This window comes from Oncorhynchus masou, chromosome 29 (genome assembly GCF_036934945.1).
Source record: "Oncorhynchus masou masou isolate Uvic2021 chromosome 29, UVic_Omas_1.1, whole genome shotgun sequence".
Lineage (NCBI taxonomy): Eukaryota > Metazoa > Chordata > Actinopteri > Salmoniformes > Salmonidae > Oncorhynchus > Oncorhynchus masou.
Genome location: NC_088240.1, coordinates 83,966,383 through 83,988,597, shown reverse-complemented (window position 1 = coordinate 83,988,597; position 22,215 = coordinate 83,966,383). Strand labels below are relative to the sequence as shown.

The 22,215-nt window shown below is 46.8% G+C and overlaps 1 protein-coding gene across 2 annotated transcripts in view; it reads right to left on the bottom strand.

Annotated features, from left to right (window-relative positions):
- Positions 1 to 1,969: 1,969 nt before the first annotated feature.
- The window catches only part of cpne4a (copine IVa), a 103,289-nt gene continuing 83,043 nt past the window's right edge, over positions 1,970 to 22,215 (bottom strand). For both annotated transcript variants that reach the window (XM_064946623.1, XM_064946624.1), the window contains 7 exons: positions 21,541 to 21,600; positions 15,128 to 15,261; positions 14,740 to 14,794; positions 14,132 to 14,183; positions 3,941 to 4,074; positions 3,495 to 3,731; positions 1,970 to 2,550 (listed from right to left, as the gene is read on the bottom strand). In XM_064946623.1, the coding sequence (XP_064802695.1) occupies positions 2,419 to 2,550; positions 3,495 to 3,731; positions 3,941 to 4,074; positions 14,132 to 14,183; positions 14,740 to 14,794; positions 15,128 to 15,261; positions 21,541 to 21,600 (804 nt within the window). In that variant the 3' untranslated portion in view covers positions 1,970 to 2,418. The remainder of the gene's footprint in view (positions 2,551 to 3,494; positions 3,732 to 3,940; positions 4,075 to 14,131; positions 14,184 to 14,739; positions 14,795 to 15,127; positions 15,262 to 21,540; positions 21,601 to 22,215) is intronic.

Sequence of the window (22,215 nt, the reverse complement as noted above, 5' to 3'; positions counted from 1 at the left end):
AAAATCTTGAAATTCCCCTCCGCATTCTCCGGATTTTTCTTCCACAATTCCAATTCTGTTTTTTCTTCCCCAATCTCCCACTCCTCCCATCTTCCCACTCTCCCCATCTCTCTCCCTTTCTCTCCCCATCTACTCTCCTCATCTCCTCATCTCCCTCCCACTCCCCATCCCCATCATCCCTCTCTCTCCCCATCTCCCTCCCTTCCTCTCTTCTCCCCATCACTCCTGTCCATCTTCATCCTTTCTCCCCCCAATCTCCCTCAACTCTATTCCCTCCCTCACTCAACCCCATCTGCTTTATTACCAGCCCCATCTCCCTCCCTCTCTCCTCCACAATCTCCAGACGTCCCTCTCTTCCCCATCTCCCTTCAATATCCCAATCTTCCTCCCAAACTCTTATAAAAAAAGGAACCCCATCTCATCCCTTCTCTCCCCATCTAGGGATCCCACTCTCTCCTTGTCTCCCCCCACCATCCCCATCTCAGCTCCTTTCTCTCCCCCATCTCCCCCAAACGACTCTCTCCTCATCTCCCTCCTCTCTCTCCCCATTTCATCACTCTCTTGTTGTTGTAGTAGTCTCCCCATCTCCCTCCCAGTCCTCCCCATCTCCCCTCCCTCTCTCCTCCACACTCTCCTTCCAGTCCCTCCCCATCTCCCTCCCCCAGTCTCCCCATCTCCTCCCAGTTCCTCTCCCTCCCAGTTCCCACTCCCTCCCATCTCAGGTCCCTCCCAGTTCCCATCTCGTAAACTCCCAGTTCCCCATCTCCCCAGTCTCTCCTCCCAGTCTCCAGGTCCCCCAGTTCTCTCCCCATCTCCACCTCCCTCCCTTCTCCCCATCTTCCTCCCACTCTCTCCCCATCTCCCCTTTCTCTCCCCATCCTCCCACTCCTCTCCTCCCTCCCCCCCTCCCATCTCCCCTCCTTTCCCCCATCTCCCTCCCACTCTCCCTCATAACTCCCCTCCTCCAGTCCTCTCCTCCCCATTTCCTCTCCCTCCTTCCTCCCCATTCTCCCTCCCTCCCCCAGGTCCTCCCAGTCCTCCCCATCTCCCTCCCTCAGGTCTCCTCCACAGGTCCCTCCTTCCTCTCCCTCTTTCCCATCTCCTCAGGTAAACCTCCCTTCCTCAGATCCCCCAGTTCCTTCTCTCCCAGTTCCCCATCTCCTTCCTCAGGTCCCCCAGTTCTCCCCATCTCCCTCCCTCCCTATCTCCCTCTCTCCCATCTCCCTCCCATCCTCTCCTCATCTCCCCTCACTCTCTTCTCCCCATCTCAGGTCGCCCACAGTCCTCCCCATCTCCCTCCCTCTCTCCTCCCCATCTTCCTCTCCTCCCCTCCCTCCCCACCGCCCTCTCTCCACCCCCCATCTCTTCTCCCCATCTCCCTCCTCCCCATCTCTCTCCCTCCTCCCCAGACACTTCAAAGGGAGAGTCGTGACTTACTCCAATCCTAGGAGGAATTGTCACCGTCCTCACATGGCTGCACATGGACAGACTTGTTCTGTTCAATTTCAATCAGAACATTCCCATCATTTTCATGGAGGTTTTTAAATCAATAGAATACATTGGAAATGCTAAGAAAGTGACCCCAATTCCCAATTCCTTTGACTAGTTTGACATGCACACCAAAATATTGAAATTCTGCCAATTCAGTTCTCCGCAATTTCTACGGATTTTTCATAGAATGAATTCAAATTGATATGACCACAATTCCAATGATGTTTTTGACTTGAAACCCAATAGTTTTTTTAACATAGTACAAGTCACAAGCATATTGATAAAGCTTTTATAATTAGTAATTCATCATTTCACAGAATACTGCATTGCAACATGACAACGTCAAATTATGTGCCCATAATATTCTCCAGTGAACTTCCAGAATACTCAATGTGTGCTGTCAACATGCTTCATAGTAGAATGTCCTTTATCCCCACAATACTGTCAACTCTATTGTTCACTAAGAAAACAACATGAACCGTGAGAAAACAGTGTCTGCTTTATTACCAGCATGCAAAACAACATTTCATGCATCTGCCTTATCTGCAATATGGACTACTGAGGATGCAGACGTTTCTAAACGCAGGTAGCTAGTTCATTCACTGTGGTCCAAAATGGTTTACAATGTATCAATATCAACAAATTTAGTAAAATCTCAACAAACTCTTATAAAAAAAGGAACAGGGTTGTTCTATACATTCCTTCATCGATAGTTGTTCGTCTGTAGGGATGACAGTTTGGTTGTTCGTTTGTGTGTCCCCCCACCATACCAATGCTTTGAATGATACAGCTGCTTTACAGATGCAAGCCTCGGAGGCCACGCATGCACAATGAAAAGAACAAACAAACGAAGAGCAAAACAGTAAACTTTTCAGTTAGTCAGCGTAAGGTGCTTTCTTTTGTATCAAGTGTGTTGGGCCCCTCCTCTCAGGGGGCGAATGTCCTGGAAGACTCGAACTCACTGGGCACTTTGGGCTTGATGCCCTTGTTGTTGTAGTAGTCAACCACCTGGTTGGGCACTTCTGCTAAGACAGTCTTCGCCAGCTCTGCAGGTGAGCCCTGGAGCAGGACAGAGAGAAACCTGTCACTTCCTGTAACACTCGGGTAACCCTCCCAGTTCCCCGGGTAACCCTCACAGTTCCCCGGTAACCTCCCAGTAAACCCTCACAGTTCCTCAGGTAACCCTCACCCAGTTCCTCAGTTCCCAGTTCCTCAGGTAACCCTCACCAGTTCCTCAGGTAACCCTCACAGTTCCCCGGGTAACCCTCACAGTTCCCCGGGTAACCCTCACAGTTCCCCGGGTAACCCTCACAGTTCCTCGGGTAACCCTCACAGTTCCTCGGGTAACCCTCCCAGTTCCTCAGGTAACCCTCCCAGTTCCTCAGGTAACCCTCCCAGTTCCTCAGGTAACCCTCCCAGTTCCTCAGGTAAACCTCCCAGTTCCTCAGGTAAACCTCCCAGTTCCTCAGGTAAACCTCCCAGTTCCTCAGGTAAACCTCCCAGTTCCTCAGGTAAACCTCCCAGTTCCTCAGGTAACCCTCCCAGTTCCTCAGGTAACCCTCCCAGTTCCTCAGGTAACCCTCCCAGTTCCTCAGGTAAACCTCCCAGTTCCTCAGGTAAACCTCCCAGTTCCTCAGGTAAACCTCCCAGTTCCTCAGGTAAACCTCCCAGTTCCTCAGGTAACCCTCCCAGTTCCTCAGGTAACCCTCCCAGTTCCTCAGGTAACCCTCCTAGTTCCTCAGATAACCCTCCCAGTTCCTCAGGTAACCCTCCCAGTTCCTCAGGGAACCCTCACAGTTCCTCAGGTAACCCTCACAGTTCCTCAGGTAACCCTCCCACAGTTCCTCGGTAACGCTCCCAGTTCCTCGGGTAACCTCCCAGTTCCTCGGGTAGCCCTCCCAGTTCCTCAGGTAACCCTCCCAGTTCCTCAGGTAACCCTCCCAGTTCCTCAGGTAACCCTCCCAGTTCCTCAGGTAACCCTCCTAGCTCCAGTAAAGACTCACATGTTTGAAGTTGCGGAAGGGGACGAACTGGACGATGTCTCGTAGGCAGGGCTCCCCCTTGGGCGAGCGAAGGATTCCATCATCTCCATCCAGCATCTGCATGTCACTGAAGTCAGCACTTCCCACACCTACAATGATGATGGACATGGGCAAGTGGGAGGCTTGGACAATGGCCTCGCGGGTGTCTGCCATGTCTGTGATCACTCCGTCCGTTAGGATGAGCAGAATGAAGTACTGCTGCAGAGATAAAGGAAGGCAATGACTGGGGAGAAACGTGAGAGAGTAATGTCTGTGGGGTGTGTTGGAAATACATGTTGAGCATAACCCTAAAACGTTGCGGAAGTCTCCCATTGACATCAATACATGATTTAAGGTCAATCTAGGTTCAAGCTATGCTCCCAATCGATTGGTTCCAAGGAGAGGAGGACAACTGACAGCTAGCTTACCATGGCCTCCTTGGTGTGCATTTCCTGTGAAGCGGAGCTGGCTACTTTCTGGATGATGGGGGCGATGTTGGTGGGGCCGTAGAGCTGAAGCTTAGGAAGGCACGTCTGATAGGCCTCCACCACCCCTTGGATACCTGCACACCCATAGACATATGTTGGAAAAACACAGAATAACACACACACAGTAACACTCACAGTCATGTACTTCTGGAGAACTCTGGGTATTTGGGGACACGTGACCAAAAGCAATGCACACAGGTGTGAAGGTATCTTTGTGGAGTAATTGAGACCCATGATATTCCAGGATATTTTTCACTTTGAGGGAAGCAGTCACTCTGTGAATAGTTAGTTACCTTCACAGCTGCATTGACTTGTATTTATCTCTTCTCACCACCACATGGATCAACACATGAGTGGCCTCCCATTCGGCTGAGCAGCAGAAGTAATGCTATTTACTGATTGAGTGGGCATTTGAGGTCACACACACACATCTGTGGAGAACTTCACTTAATTAACAACCCCTCCATCACAACCTCACTGGTCTCTCACGCACGCGCGCGCACACACACACACACACACACACACACACACACACACACACACACACACACACACACACACACACACACACACACACACACACACACACAGCTAGTGTAGACTAACAGTGAAATGCTTATGGGCCCTTTCCAAAAATGTAGAGAGAAACATTTTAACAAATTATAACAAGTGGAATAAATCCACAATGAGTATGGATAACTTGGCGATATACATGGGGTAGCAATACTGAATCCATGTCCAGGGGTACGAGGTAATGGAGTTCGATGTGTAGATATAGGTAGGAGTAAAGTGACTAGGCAACAGGGTAGATAATAAACAGTAGCAGCAGTGTCTGTAATGAGTCAAAAGAGTTAGTGCAAAAAGGGTCAATGCAGATAGTCCGGGTAGCTATTTGGTGAACTATTTAGCAGTCTTATGGCTTGAGGGTAAAAGCTATGTGCCGGGTCCTGTTAGTTCCAGACTTCAGTACCGCTTTCTGTGCAGAAGCAGGGAGAACAGTACATGACTTTGGTGGCTGGAGTCTTCCTCTGACACCACCTGGTATAGAGGTCCTGGATAGCAGGGAGCTCAGCACCAGTGATGTACTGGGCCGTACACACCATCCTATGAAGCGCCTTGCGGTCGGATAACAAGTGGTGATGCAGCCAGTCAAGACGCTCTCAATGGTGCAGCTGTAGAAGGGGAAGAGTTGTGCCTTCTTCATGACTTTGTTGGTGTGTGTGGGCTATGCTAATCCCTTAGTGATGTGGACACCGAGGAGCTTAAAGCTCTTGACCCGCTCCACTACAGCCCTATCGATGTGGATGGGGATGTGCTCTGCCCTCTGTTTCCTGTTGTCTACAATTGGCTCCTTTGTCTTGCTGACATTGAGGGAGAGGTTGTTGTCCTGGCACCACACTGCCAGGTCACTGACCTCCTCCCTATAGGGTGTCTCATCGGGTCATGTTGTCAGCAAACATAATGATAGAGTCGTGAGTGGCCAGGCAGTTGTGGCTGAACAGGGAGTACAGGAGGAGACTAAGCACACACTCCTGAGTGGGCCCTTGTTGAGGGTTAGAGTGGCGGGTGTTATTGCCTACCCTCACCACCTGGAGGCGGCCTGTCAGGAAGTCCAGGATTCAGTTTCAGACGCTAGTGTTCAGTCAAAGGGTCCTGAGCTTAGTGATGAGATTTGTGGGCACTATGGTGTTGAACGCTGAGCTGTAGTCGATGAACTGTGTTCTCACACGGGAGAGGGCAGTGTGGAATGCAATAGAGGTTACGTCATCTGTGGATCTGTTGGGGTGGTATGCAAATTGAATTGGAGTGGGTCCACACACACACAGAGAGAGAGAGATTTCATTTCATCAGTGAGAGGCTCTCCTGAGGGGATGAGAGTGTGAGTGTGTGGAGAGGTGTAGAGCAGCAACATTAAGACATATGGAGGTCTCATTACTGACCACTATACTGCAGACATTGGAGGTCTCATTACTGACCACTATACTGCAGACATCTGGAGGTCTCATTACTGACCACTATACTGCAGACATCTGGAGATCTGATCACTGACCACTATACTGCAGACATCTGGAGGTCTCATCACTGACCACTATACTGCAGACATCTGGAGATCTGACCACTATACTGCAGACATCTGGAGGTCTGATTACTGACCACTATACACAGACATCTGGAGATCTGACCACTATACTGCAGACATCTGGAGGTCTGATTACTGACCACTATACTGCAGACATCTGGAGGTCTGATCACTGACCACTATACTGCAATGTGGATGTGGACAACTGCTCTTCGAACATCTCATTGTCATGCTGAAACAGGAAAGGGCCTTCCCAAACTATTGCCACAAAGTTGGAAGCACATAATCGTCTAGATTGTCATTGTATGCTATAGCGTTAAGATTTCCTATCACTGGAGCTAAGGGGCCAAGCCCGAACCGTGAAAACAGACAGGACTTTTATTCCTCCTTCTCCAAACTTTACATTAGCATTAGACATGGTTATCTTAGGTCTGTGTGCAGCTGCTTAGCCATGGAAACCCATTTCATGAAGCTCCCGACAAACAATTGTGCTGATATTACTTCCAGAGGCAGTTTGGAACTCGGTAGTGAGTGTTGCAACCGAGGACAGATGATTTAAACATGATACGTTCTTCCAGTTCTGTGAGCTTGTGGCATACCACGTCGCGGCTGAGCCATTGTTGCTCCTAGAGGTTTCCACTTCACAATAACAGCACATACAGTTGACCGGAGCAGTGCCAGCAGGGGAGAAATTTGACGAACTGACTTGTTGGAAAGGTGACATCCATTCTATTTCCATTCCATCCTATGACAATGTCATATTGAAAGTCACTGAGCTCTGCAGTAAGGACATTCTACTGCCAATGTTTTTGTATGACTGTGTGCTTGATTTTATACACCTGTCAGCAACAGGTGTGGCTGAAATAGCCGAATCCACTAATTTGAAGGGGTGTCCACATACTTTTGTATATATAGTGTATCTTACACAAGCACAAACACCGGCACGTACACACACAGGCAATCTCAGCTTGCCACTCCCTCTACCCACAGTAATGCAAACGTTCACCATCAAACAGATATCAATATCAATAATTGGTACAGGCACAAAGGAAGACAGTGTTTGACTGAGCGTGTGTGTGTGTGTGCGCATTGGTGTGTGTCCACATCTAACAGCATCTGTACGACAGTCAGTTTTCTTGCATGAAAAACTGCAAGCTATGCCCTCTGCCTTGGGAGGTGGGCTGGAAGCGTGCCTGACAGAGGAGTACTGAGACTGATCTATTCCTGGCAAGAATCTCTGGACTGGATCAGAACCTGTCTGGCTCCTCTCCATCCATCCAGGGCAGCTGCCAATCAAAAAAAGCAAGATAATAGAGTGACACGAATACAAGGTAGAAAGTGGAGGATGAGCTGAAAAGCTGAAAAAGTGTTAGTGCTGTGTGCAGGTAAGTTGGATAGGTCAAATGAGATCAATTGAATTAAACTTGGCAACTTTGTAACATATTTAACTCTTTCTGTGAGAATGAAGCCTCACTTTTCAAGGAGAATCATATTCACTTGATAATGATGCACTTGAAGTCAGAAGTTGACATACACTTAGGTTGGAGTCATTAAAACTCGTTCTTCAACCACTCCACAAATTTCTTGTTTTGGCAAGTCGGTTAGGACATCTACTTTGTGCATGACACAAGTAATTTTTCCAACAATTGTTTACAGTCAGATTATTTCACTTATAATTAACCGTATCACTATTCCAGTGGGTCAGAAGTTTACATTCACTAAATTGACTGTGTCATGAAACAGCTTTGAAAATTCCCTAAATTGATGTCATGGCTTTAGAAGCTTCTGAAAGGCTAATTGACATCATTTGAGTCAATTGGAGGTGTACCTGTGGATGTATAGTACGCAAGTATAAACAACAATGGACCACGCAGCCGTCATACCACTCAGGAAGGAGACACGTTCTGTCTCCTAGAGATGAACATCCTTTTGTGTGAAAAGTGCAAATCAATCCCAGAACAACAGCAAAGGACCTTGTGAAGATGCTGGAGGAAACAGGTACAAAAGTATCTATATCCACAGTTAAACGAATCCTTGTATTGACGTAACCTGAAAGGCCGCTCAGCAAGGAAGAAGCCACTGCTCCAAAACCGCCATAAAAACGCCAGACTATGGTTTTCAACTGCACATGGGGACAAAGATCATACTTTTTGGAGAAATGTTCTCTGGTCTGATGAAACAAAAATAGAACTGTTTGGCCATAATGACCATTGTTATGTTTGAAGGAAAAAAGGGGAAGGCTTGCAAGCCGAAGAACACCATCCCAACCGTGAAGCCGGGAGGGCAGCATCATGTTGTGGGGGTGCTTTGCTGCAGGAGGGACTGGTGCACTTCACAAAATAGATGGCATCATGAGGCAGGAAAATGATGTGGATATATTGAAGCAGCATCTCAAGATATCAGTCAGGAAGTTAAAGCTTGGTCGCAAATGGGTCGTCCAAATGGACTATGACCCGAAACATACTTCCAAAGTTGTGGAAAAATGGCTCAAGGACAACAAAGTCAAGGTATTGGAGTGGCCATCACAAAGCCCTGACCTCAATCCCATGGAAAAATAAAGTGGCCAAATAACTTCCTAAAATGAATCCTCTTTACAAGGGGAGTAGAGTCTGACTGGCAGACACATGCCGTGTGTTAGTTTCACGTTTGGGGAAGATCATTTTCACAAAAGAAATGCACCTTTATAATAAAAGCATTACAAGCCAAATCACATTTGTGGCCACTTTTGATTATGGTGTTTTCCCACTAATGGAACATACGTGCATATAGCCTATGTGTGCGCATTGCTGTGCTTATAATGTGAAGAAATAGTAGTGTATCACATTTTAAGTTAAACGTTCTAATCTGTTGCGTCGGCCTCATTGCGTAAAAACATTTTTTTTGGGGGGGGGGGGATGCTAGTGGTTGTATTAAATTTGGGGTTTATCACATCCCACAACTGTTCCAGACGATGTTTGGAATATTTATTTCTCGCACAGAATAGGTCAACTTTTGTACTATGGGGGATAGTAGATTGACATAGGTTAGTTATTTTGCTGTTTGTTAGACCTATTCATCTTCTAGGCTGAAAAGTAAATGTGGACAGTTCTTCCAATATCTTCAATATGCACCTTGGAATTGGATAAGGAGTTGTGTCCCCAAAATGTCTGTCTTCACTTGTAGCCTGTGAGAAAGACCCGATCATGTGAGCCATGTCAGTGAGAGGTGCTTTGGAGCAGCAGCACTCAGGGAGTAGGGAACAACAGCCACTGGCCGCAAAAGGAATGGAGTTTCTTTAGGGTGCATTAAGGCCACACAAAGGGGATGCCGCCGGGAAGTTGAGGCATTATCAAGTGCTTGTCAAATTCTGAATGAGAGACTGATGAAATGTGTAGAACCAAAAAATTTGATCATATTACTCCAGTGCTAGCCTCCCTACACTGGCTTCCTGTCAAGGCAAGGGCTGATTTCAAGGTTTTACTGCTAACCTATAAAGCATTACATGGGCTTGCTCCTACCTATCTCTCTGATTTGGTCCTGTCGTACATACCTACATGTACGCTACGGTCAAAAGAAGCAGGCCTCCTAATTGTCCCTATAATTTCTAAGCAAACAGCTGGAGGCAGGGCTTTCTCCTATAGAGCTCCATTTTTATGGAATGGTCTGCCTACCCATGTGAGAGGCGCAGACTCGGTCTCAACCTTTAAGTCTTTATTAAAGACTCATCTCTTCAGTGGGTCATATGATTGAGTGTAGTCTGGCCCAGGAGTGTGAAGGTGAACGGAAAGGCTCTGGAGCAAAGAACCGCCCTTGCAGTCTCTACCTGGCCGGTTCCCCTCTTTCCACTGGGATTCTCTGCCTCTAACCCTATTACAGGGACTGAGTCACTGGCTTACTGGTGCTCTTTCATGCCGTCCCTAGGAGGGGTGCTTCAATTGAGTGGGTTGGGTCACTGATGTGATCTCCCTGTCTGGGTTGGCGCCCCCGCTTTGGTTGTGCCGTGGTGGAGATCTTTGCGGGCTATAGTCGGCCTTGTCTCAGGATGGTAAGTTGGTGGTTGAAGATATCCCTCTAGTGGTGTGGGGGCTGTGCTTTGGCAAAGTGTGTGGGGTTATATCCTTCCTTTTTGGCCCTGGGGGTATCATCAGATGAGGCCACAGTGTCTCGTGACCCCTCCTGTCTCAGCGTCCAGTATTTATGCTGCAGTAGTTTATGTGTCGGGGGGCTAGGGTCAGTTTGTTATATCTGGAGTACTTCTCCTGTCTTATCCGGTGTCCTGTCTGAATTTTGAAGTATGCTCTCCCTAATTCTCTCTTTCTTTCTGCTGCTCCAGTTTTATGGAATCCTGACCTGTTCACCGGACGTGCTACCTGTCCCAGACCTATTATTTGACCATGCTGGTCATTTATGAACATTTGAACATCTTGGTCATGTTGTGTTATAGTCTCCACCCGGCACAGCCAGAAGAGGACTGGCCACCCCTCATAGCCTGGTTCCTCTCTAGGTTTCTTCCTGGGTTTTGACCTTTCTAGGGAGTTTTTCCTAGCCAACTTGCTTCAACACCTGCATTGCTTGCTGTTTGGGGTTTTAGGCTGGGATTCTGTACAGCACTTTGAGATATCAGCTGATGTACGAAGGGCTATATAAATGAATGTGATTTGATTTGAACAGCCTGCAGAAAAAAACAAAGCAGAGCTCATGCCTTTCAAGCAACTTTTTTGAAATCATCATTAGAGTCTCATCATGCAGCCTTACAATGTACTAAAAATCAAAACATATAGCCCAACGTTTGTAGAACAACTAAAGTTACATTAATAACTCTAAATGAAGCATATAGGAGTACCTATTTCTATGTTAACCACTCAATACAGAATAGCCACATGTGCGCACTTCCTCAAATCAATTGGAGGAAATATCCTTTCTATTTTATTCAGCTTTGTTCAATTATATTCCTCATACTATATAATAATGCCATGGAATTCTAACCAGATCTTGTATGCTAAATTAACTAGTGTATCCCACAGCCATATGGCAAAGCCAGATCAGGACCTAACATAAGGACAACTCAGAGTATGCCACTCTGTTGTTCTGAAATAGACTTCTTCATATCATGTTTCTTTAGACCTGTCTAAAATACATAATGGATTCATTAGACTTTTTTAAATGTAGATGTTCTGGATAAGAGCGTCTGCTAAATGACTTAAATGTAAATGTAAATGTAATGTTCCAAAGGTCTGCATCAGTAGCTTGTAGGCTGTGTGGATGCCAAGAGATGTTAAATGTGTTTATGTTAATTAACGGTCAATTGGAACAATGCTTGACAATTACCGGCTGACGAAATGTTGTGACTGCCACAGCCCTAACCCAGACCATTATTCATTCGGACTGCCAGATGGTGAAGATTCATCACTCCAGAGAACGGGTTTCCACTGCACCAAGTCCAATGGCAATGAGCTTTACACAATTCAGCCGACACTTGGCATTGCTGTTAAGGGATTTTTTATCAATAATGACTAATTATGTATACATTTCAATCAGAATACTATTATGTTACTGTATATGTACTAATCAGAATACTATTATGTTGCTGTATATGTATGAATTTTCTTTCTTAATCCTAGTACTGAATATAATGTGTGTAAATATAATCAAGAATTAGAACAATGACTGTCTGTTCCTTGGTAGAAATTAATGAACCATATCTTCAGACTGGCTAGAATGCTTATCTACACAGAAGACCTTGGCTCGGTCATAAATTATATTAAATTGTTTGGGAGATGATGTGGGAAGGCTTGAGATACTGTCTTTGTACCAGGGTGGGAGAAGAGACGGGTTGGTACTGGAACTAATGACGTCATTTTCAGGTTATAACCTGTGGTAACCTGTATCGTGTTCAGTACTCTCATGAATAAACTCTGCTGATTGACTTTAAGACTGGGCTCTGTCCATTATTATAGAATAAGGGTCTTACAAATCCTTATGAATTGACAGAGTGTTTAATTTTAATTGGGTGTTAAATCATAGAGCAATTTCATTCCTGCAACAATTGTGCATAGTGATATTAGGCTTGTGTGCGGCTGCTCAGCCATGGACGAAGAGTTATTGTACTGATGTTGCTTCCAGAGGCAGTTTGGAACTCAGTAGTAGTGTTGCAACCGAGGACAGATGATTTTTATGTGCTAAGCGCTTCAGCACCCAGCGGTCTGTTCTGTAAGCTTGTGTAGCTTACTACTTTGAGGCTGAGATGTTGTTGCTCTTAGATGTTTCCACTTCACAATAACATCCCTTACCGGGCTGCTGTAGCAGGGCAGAAATTTGAAGAACTGACTTGTTGGAAAGGTGGAATCCTATGACGGTGCCATGTTGAAAGTCACCTAGCTTTTCAGTAAGGCCATTCTACTGCCAATGTTTGTCTATGGAGATTGCATGGCTGTGTGCTAGATTCTTTTACACCTGTCAACAACGGGTGTGGCAGAAATAGCCGAATCCACTCATTGTTGACTGTTCACAGTAAAACAGTCAAATAAAGCTGGTACAGCCTCACTGTTCACAGTAAAACAGTCAGATAAAACTGGTACAGCCTCACTGTTCACAGTAAAACAGTCAAATAAAGTGGGTACAGCCTCACCGTTCACAGTAAAACAGTCAAATAAAGCTGGTACAGCCTCACTGTTCACAGTAAAACAGTCAAATAAAGCTGGTACAGCCTCACTGTTCACAGTAAAACAGTCAAATAAAGCTGGTACAGCCTCACTGTTCACAGTAAAACAGTCAAATAAAGCTGGTACAGCCTCACTGTTCACAGTAAAACAGTCAAATAAAGCTGGTACAGCCTCACTGTTCACAGTAAAACAGTCAAATAAAGCTGGTGCAGCCTCACTGTTCACAGTAAAACAGTCAAATAAAGCTGGTACAGCCTCACTGTTCACAGTAAAACAGTTAAATACAGCCTCACTGTTCACAGTAAAACAGTCAAATAAAGCTGGTACAGCCTCACTGTTCACAGTAAAACAGTCAAATAAAGTCAACTGTTCATAAAACAGTGGTACAGCCTCACTGTTCACAGTAAAACAGTCAAATAAAGCTGGTACAGCCTCACTGTTCACAGTAAAACAGTCAAATAAAGCTGGTACAGCCTCACTGTTCACAGTTCAAAACAGTCAAAACAAAAAAGCTGGTAGCCTCAAAAACAGTAAACCTGGTACAGCCTCACTGTTCACAGTAAAACAGTCAAATAAAGCTGGTACAGCCTCACTGTTCACAGTAAAACAGTCAAATAAAGCTGGTACAGCCTCACTGTTCACAGTAAAACAGTCAAATAAACCTGGTACAGCCTCACTGTTCACAGTAAAACAGTCAAATAAAGCTGGTACAGCCTCACTGTTCACAGTAAAACAGTCAAATAAAGCTGGTACAGCAAACAGCCTCACTGTTCACAGTAAAACAGTCAAATAAAGCGTTCACAGTTGCTGTAACCGTTACCCACCCCAGTGTCTGTGCGGTAGTTCTAACCCTCCGGGCTCATTATCTGACTACAGCACAGACCTGGCCTCCTCCTCCAGACATGATGTCCCTGTGGGGCAGTCAGGGTATTTAGCATTAACAGTCAGCTTTAATGTGAAGAAAGGAAGGCTGGCTGCCACCAGGTTGATTGGCGTACGTTGATCCCCTGTGGTGTGCGATGACAGCGGCTTCATCCAGGCCTGTCTGTGGGTCTTTATGCAGGTCACCTTTGGCTGTTCAACATTTTCCTGAAGCCGTTTCAATTCTGAACAACTGTAGACTCACTGTTAAAACGTTTTATTGATGCATCCCTACAAAGTGTTTGGGCCGGCATGAAGAGAGAACGTGATAAATGTGGTTTTATTATCTGGTTAATGTGTTATTAAAGGTAAATTTATGCTTTTAATATTTAATAGTTATTCAGTGCAAGGGGAAATTGACCCCAATTTTGCCAATTTAAGGTAACAACCCACCCCAGAGCTGGTGATGAGCATTTGAAATAAAGCATTTTGACAGTCTGATTTCAAAGGCAGGGTGAACCTCTAATCTGTTTGAGGCGAAGCACCTACCTGCACATTCTGGGTTTTCCTCATTAAAATTCACTGCAAAATCGTGAGAAACCTGGAGGAAGATGAAAAATATGGACTATTGATCATCATGGAACAGTGAGACAAAGGAACACACATGCACACGCACACGCACGCACACTAACACAGAGTTGGCCAGAAGCAATCAATCACACAATCAAATGTAAAAGTCAACTGATGCATTGTTGTGGGTTGGATAATGAGCATAATTGCGAGCCATGGTACCCCCCCCTCCTCTCTGGACCAGAGGCAGCATCATGTGTCAGCCAGAGGTAGCACCAGTCACCCAGGCAGAATGGCCAGTATTTCCTGCTGGGCAGTTCAGTGACTCAGAGAGTCAATCCAGCAGTAGAGAACCCTGGGCTGGACCGGCCCATTCGGTGTGACAGAACAGGGCAGAGCAGAGGCCAGCGGGATCCAGCGGGGGCCAGCGGGGGCCAGCGGGGGCCAGCCGGGTGTCGTAATCACTACAGAAGCAGGAGAGCAGAGCCAGAGTCTCACCTCGTCTCATCTTGTCACAGGAGTGATTACGACACCCTGCTGAGGCTGAGCCATAGCCCAACTCTATGAAAAATATGGTTGGAAATTACCTTGAAGTCAGGCGGAATCTGAGCACCGAAGCCAAACGCTGGGAACATTTTGTCACTGGATTGAAATGCATGCAGGGATAGAAAACAAAAGAGTGATTAGAATTTGAGCGATGGCACACTGGATTCTGAGCCAGGGATTGTTATCTGAAACACATGCCCATAAACAAGTCCATTCTGCTGGTGACCCAGGACTACCATGGGCTCTGAATGACTTCTCATTTACATAACCTCTGAGTCACTGGTCAACTAGAGGACACTTTCACACACAAACTTTGAAAAGTTATTTTTTCAGGAGAGGAGGAATCAACATTGAAGTGACAAGCAACAGTCATTGCACAACATTTGATATAATAGCTGTTAACGATTGGCTGAGTGTGATTGGCCTCACCTGTCGTAATCCTGGCAGATCTCCCCTACAGCGACCAGAGCTTTGAGGTACTCGTTAGGCTGGTATGGGTGGATATAGTGTAGGGAGCAGCTGTTGTGAGGATCCCCGTTCGAGGCGGTGAAATCAATAGCTACCTGGGAAGACAACTGGCAATCAAAGGGGAGTTTGACTACAATTACCTCAAATGTATGCACCTTCCCTTCACACCTCTCACTCTGACACATACACCATCCCACCTTCCCTTCACACCTATCACTCTGACACACACACCATCCCACCTTCCCTTTACACCTCTCACTCTGACACATACACCATTCCACCTTCCCTTTACACCTCTCACTCTGACACATACACTATCCCACCTTCCCTTCACACCTCTCACTCTGACACATACACCATCCCACCTTCCCTTTACACCTCTCACTCTGACACACCACCATCCCACCTTCCCTTTACACTCTCACTCTGACACACACACCATCCCACCTTCCCTTTACACCTCTCCCTCACTCTGACACATACACCATCCCACCTTCCCTTTACACCTCTCCCTCACTCTGACACATACACCATCCCACCTTCCCTTTATACCCCTCCCTCACTCTGACACATACACCATCCCACCTTCCCTTTACACCTCTCACTCTGACACATACACCATCCCAACTTCCCTTTACACCTCTCACTCTCACTCTGACACATACACCATCCCACCTTCCCTTTACACCTCTCGCACACATACACCATCCCACCTTCCCTTTACACCTCTCACTCTGACACATACACCATCCCACCTTCCCTTCACACCTCTCACTCTGACACATACACCATCCCACCTTCCCTTTATACCTCTCACTCTGACACATACACCATCCCACCTTCCACACCTCTCACTTTGACACATACACCATCCCACCTTCCCTTTACACCTCTCACTCTGGCACATACACCATCCCACCTTCCCTTTACACCTCTCACTCTGACACATACACCATCCTACCTTCCCTTTACACCTCTCACTCTGACACATACACCATCCCACCTTCCCTTCACACCTCTCACTCTGACACATACACCATCCCACCTTCCCTTTACACCTCTCACTCTGACACATACACCATCCCACCTTCCCTTCACACCTCTCACTCTGACACATACACCATCCCACCTTCCCTTTACACCTCTCACTCTGACACACACACGATCCCACCTTCCCTTTACACCTCTCACTCTGACACATACACCATCCCACCTTCTCTTTACACCTTCACTCTGACACATACACCATTCTACTTCCCTTTATACCTCTCACTCTGACACATACACCATCCCACCTTCCCTTTACACCTCTCACTCTGACACATACACCATCCCACCTTCCCTTCACACCTCTCACTTTGACACATACACCATCCCACCTTCTCTTTACACCTCTCACTCTGACAAATACACCATTCTACCTTCCCTTTACACCTCTCACTCTGACACACACATCCCACCTTCCCTTTACACCTCTCACTCTGACACACACACGATCCCACCTTCCCTTTACACCTCTCACTCTGACACATACACTATCCCACCTTCCCTTTACACCTCTCACACACCCTGACACATACACCATCCCACCTTCCCTTTACACCTCTCCCTCACTCTGACACATACACCATCCCACCTTCCCTTTATACCACTCTGACACACACCATCCCACCTTCCCTTTACACCTCTCACTCTGACACATACACCATCCCACCTTCCCTTTACACCTCTCACTCTGACACACACATCCCACCTTCCCTTTACACCTCTCCCTCTGATATATACACCATCCCACCTTCCCTTTACACCTCTCACTCTGACACATACACCATCCCACCTTCCCTTTACACCTCTCCCTCACTCTGACACATACACCATCCCACCTTCCCTTTACACCTCTCCCTCACTCTGACACATACACCATCCCACCTTCCCTTTACACCCTCCCTCACTCTGACACATACACCATCCCACCTTCCCTTTACACCTCTCTCACTCTGACACATACACCATCCCAACTTCCCTTTACACCTCTCACTCTGACACATACACCATCCCACCTTCCCTTTACACCTCTCACTCTGACACATACACCATCCTACCTTCCCTTTACACCTCTCACTCTGACACATACACCATCCCACCTTCCCTTCACACTCTCACTCTGACACATACACCATCCCACCTTCCCTTCACACATCTCCACATACACCATCCCACCTTCCTTTACACTCTGACACATACACCATCCCACTTCCCTGACACACTCTAACACATACACCATCCCACCTTCCCTTTACACCTCTCACTCTGACACACCATCCCACCTTCCCTTTACACCTCTGACACATACACATCCCACCTTTCCTTTACACCTCTCACTCTGACACATACACCATCCCACCTTTCCTTTACACCTCTCACTCTGACACATACACTATCCCACCTTCCCTTTACACCTCTCCTCACTCTGACACATACACCATCCCACCTTCCCTTTACACCTGTCCCTCACTTGACACATACACCATCCCACCTTCCCTTTATACCCCTCCCTCACTCTGACACATACACCATCCCACCTTCCCTTTACACCTCTCACTCTGACACATACACCATCCCAACTTCCCTTTACACCTCTCACTCTGACACATACACCATCCCACCTTCCCTTCACACCTCTCACTCTGACACATACACCATCCCACCATCCCACCTTCCCTTCACACCTCTCACTCTGACACATACACCATCCCACCTTCCCTTCACACCTCTCACTCTGACACATACACCATCCCATTCCCACCTTCACTCTGACACATACACCATCCCACCTTCCCTTTACACCTCTCACTCTGACACATACACCATCCCACCTTCCCTTCACACCACTCACTCTGACACATACACCATCCCACCTTCCCTTTACACCTCTCACTCTGACACAAACACCATCCCACCTTCCCTTTACACCTCTCACTCTGACACATACACCATCCCACCTTCCCTTTACACCTCTCACTATGACACATACACCATCCCACCTTCCCTTTACACCTCTCACTCTGACACATACACCATCCCACCTTCCCTTTACACCTCTCACTCTGACACATACACCATCCTACCTTCCCTTTACACCTCTCACTCTGACACATACACCATCCCACCTTCCCTTCACACTGTCAGGATTTGACACAGTAGATGTCCCCATTGTGCCCCTATCCCTTGATCCCCATTATTATTTGCACCTGTGTCTCGTTTCCCCTGATTGTATTTAAACCCTTTGTTTCCCTCAGTTCTGTGCTCTGTGTTTGTATGTTAGCACCCTGCCCTAGTGTTCTGTGTACTCTTGTCGATTCCGGGTGAAGTTCTTGTGGTATTCTGTTTTTTTGTTTTTGTTTATTTTTTGGTGAGTTTCAGGTCTTTTGTGTTTTTCCTACCACCTTTTGGATTTGCCATTTTTTGCATTTTAGGATTTTTTCTTTATTAAATACACCGTCTTAAGTACTGCTGTGTCTGCCTCATCTTCTGGGTTCTGCTGTCTACACAGTTGGTTAAGTGACACCATCCCACCTCCTCCACACCTCTCACTCTGACACATACACCATCCCACCTTCCCTTTACACCTCTCTGACACATACACCATCCCACCTTCCCTTTACACCTCTCCCTCACTCTGACACATACACCATCCCACCTTCCCTTTACACCTCTCACTCTGACACATACACCATCCCACCTTCCCTTTACACCTCTCACTCTGACACATACACAATCCCACCTTTCCTTTACACCTCTCACTCTGACACATACACCATCCCACCTTTCCTTTACACCTCTCACTCTGACACATACACTATCCCACCTTCCCTTTACACCTCTCCCTCACTCTGACACATACACCATCCCACCTTCCCTTTACACCTCTCCCTCACTCTGACACATACACCATCCCACCTTCCCTTTATACCCCTCCCTCACTCTGACACATACACCATCCCACCTTCCCACACCTCTCCTCTGACACATACACCATCCCAACTTCCCTTTACACCTCTCACTCTGACACATACACCATCCCACCTTCCCTTTGCACCTCTCGCTCTGACACATACACCATCCCACCTTCCACACCTCTCACTCTGACACATACACCATCCCACCTTCCCTTTACACCTCTCACTCTGACACATACACCATCCCACCTTCCCTTCACACCACTCACTCTGACACATACACCATCCCACCTTCCCTTTACACCTCTCACTCTGACACACACACCATCCCACCTTCCCTTTACACCTCTCACTCTGACACATACACCATCCCACCTTCCCTTTACACCTCTCACTCTGACACACACACCATCCCACCTTCCCTTTACACCTCTCACTCTGACACATACACCATCCCACCTTCCCTTTACATCTCTCCCTCACTCTGACACATACACCATCCCACCTTCCCTTTACACCTCTCACTCTGACACACACACCATCCCACCTTCCCTTTACACCTCTCACTCTGACACATACACCATCCTACACACCTCTCACTCTGACACATACACCATCCCACCTTCCCTTCACACCTCTCACTCTGACACATACACCATCCCACCTTCCCACACCTCTCACTCTGACACATACCCATCCCACCTTCCCTTTACACCTCTCCCTCACTCTGACACATACACCATCCCACCTTTCCTTTACACCTCTCACTCTGACACATACACCATCCCACCTTCCCTTTACACTCCCTCACTCTGACACATACACCATCCCACCTTCCCTTTACACCTCTCCCTCACTCTGACACATACACCATCCTACCTTCCCTTTACACCTCTCACTCTGACACATACACCATCCCACCTTCCCTTTACACCTCTCCTCACTCTGACACATACACCATCCCACCTTTCCTTTACACCTCTCCCTCACTCTGACACATACACCATCCTACCTTCCCTTTACACCTCTCACTCTGACACATACACCATCCCACCTTCCCTTTACACCTCTCACTCTGACACATACACCATCCCACCTATCCTTTACACCTCTCCCTCACTCTGACACATACACCATCCCACCTTCCCTTGACACATACACCATCCCACCTTCCCTTTACACCTCTCCCTCACTCTGACACATACACCATCCCACCTTTCCTTTACACCTCTCACTCTGACACATACACCATCCCACCTTTCCTTTACACCTCTCCCTCACTCTGACACATACACCATCCTACCTTCCCTTTACACCTCTCACTCTGACACATACACCATCCCACCTTCCCTTTACACCTCTCACTCTGACACATACACCATCCCACCTTCCCTTTACACCTCTCCCTCTCCCTCACTCTGACACATACACCATCCCACCTTCCCTTTACACCTCTCCCTCTCCCTCACTCTGACACATACACCATCCCACCTTTCCTTTACACCTCTCCCTCACTCTGACACATACACCATCCCACCTCTCCTTTACACCTCTCCCTCACTCTGACACATACACCATCCCACCTTCCCTTTACACCTCTCCCTCACTCTGACACACACACCATCCCACTCTGTCTGCTCTGCTATCCTCTTCTACTCTGTTGGGCTTGTTCACCCCCTCTCTCTCAGTCATCTCTTTGATTCTTTCTCTCACGTCTGTGATCTATGGATACATTGTTCCTCGTTAGAAACAGTTAGAGACAGAACGTTTCTCATCTGTTGTTCAGCCTGGCACAGAGAGAGAGCCTAACACTCTCGCCAAGGGATCTGAAGGAAGTATGGAGCCCATTTAAATGTCAACATCAACCACGGTCGCCTTTTAGGTGGTAGGAATAAAATGAAAAGTTAGTGTGTCATAAGAGCAAACACTTCCTGGTCAATTAAGCGTACCTCAGTAAGATCTCCCTTGAGAAGTAGTTTCACACAAACACTATTTACAGGCAGGGGGCAGAGGGCATCCCTTATCCAGAAAAACAACAGATAATTAGAACCCACGTGTTCACAGCTGGGAGAAAGGGATTCTTGAAAAGCTGCAGCTAATGGCAGAGGTTTGTTTCCCAGGTGGTGAAAATGAACCATTCTAACTATCAGAACAAAAGAGGATTATTTATGTAATGTCCCTAAGCTAATGCCTAGGCTTAAGCTCGGCAGGCTAACTCAGTCTTGTGGCACACACATGACCCTGGTGAAAACCCAGTCTGTCACATATACGTCACCCAACTAAAAAGAGAATAATGAGGGCAGTGCCATTTTTTAAAAGTCATATGCATTATTTTGTGTATTTGAATACATTTTGGCATCCTGTGTGTGAATGTGTGAGTCATGCATGTTAGTGTGAGTGTCAGTGTGAACTCACTGTAAACTGGATCTGACAGCCTCCCATGATGTAATCCAGGAAGGAGTGCATCTTGATGATCTGTGGATGGAAGACAGCAGTTGAGGGCGGGGGACCTCAGCTATCCACAGTGAGAATTGGCACCAATCACTTGGGGATGACATGACAGACACAGTAACTGACCACTTAGGAACATCTTATCCCTTATTCCAGCCTATTATAAAGCAGCTAGTTTAGCATGTTAGCCATTAGCTTTGAGAAAGCAGCTGGCTGTGGGTGCTGTTCATTATGTCTCTGTTACAACTGGTGTCACATGTTGGCCAGTGTTGGGAAATATCAGAGAGGAAGAAGTGGGGATTTACTCCGGCCAAAATCTGTCTACGTGAGATAAGCCTTTTTTTGGTCTATGCGAGTGTGTCGAATTACAAGGCTTATTTAATCTAACAGAAGTTAAATAATGTTTAGGCTGTTACAAATTATATAAGTGGATGAACATGGCATCCGGCAACTTTAGGAAATACGACTTAGTTGTGCCTGTTGTTCACACACGTATCTGCCCTCTCCTTAGCTAGAATCCTTCCACTTTATCTCGCCTCCTCCCACCTGCCTCCCATCTTTGAGAACATGTAAACTCAGCAAAAAAAGAAACGTCCTCTCACTGTCAACTGCGTTTATTTTCAGCAAACTTAACGTGCA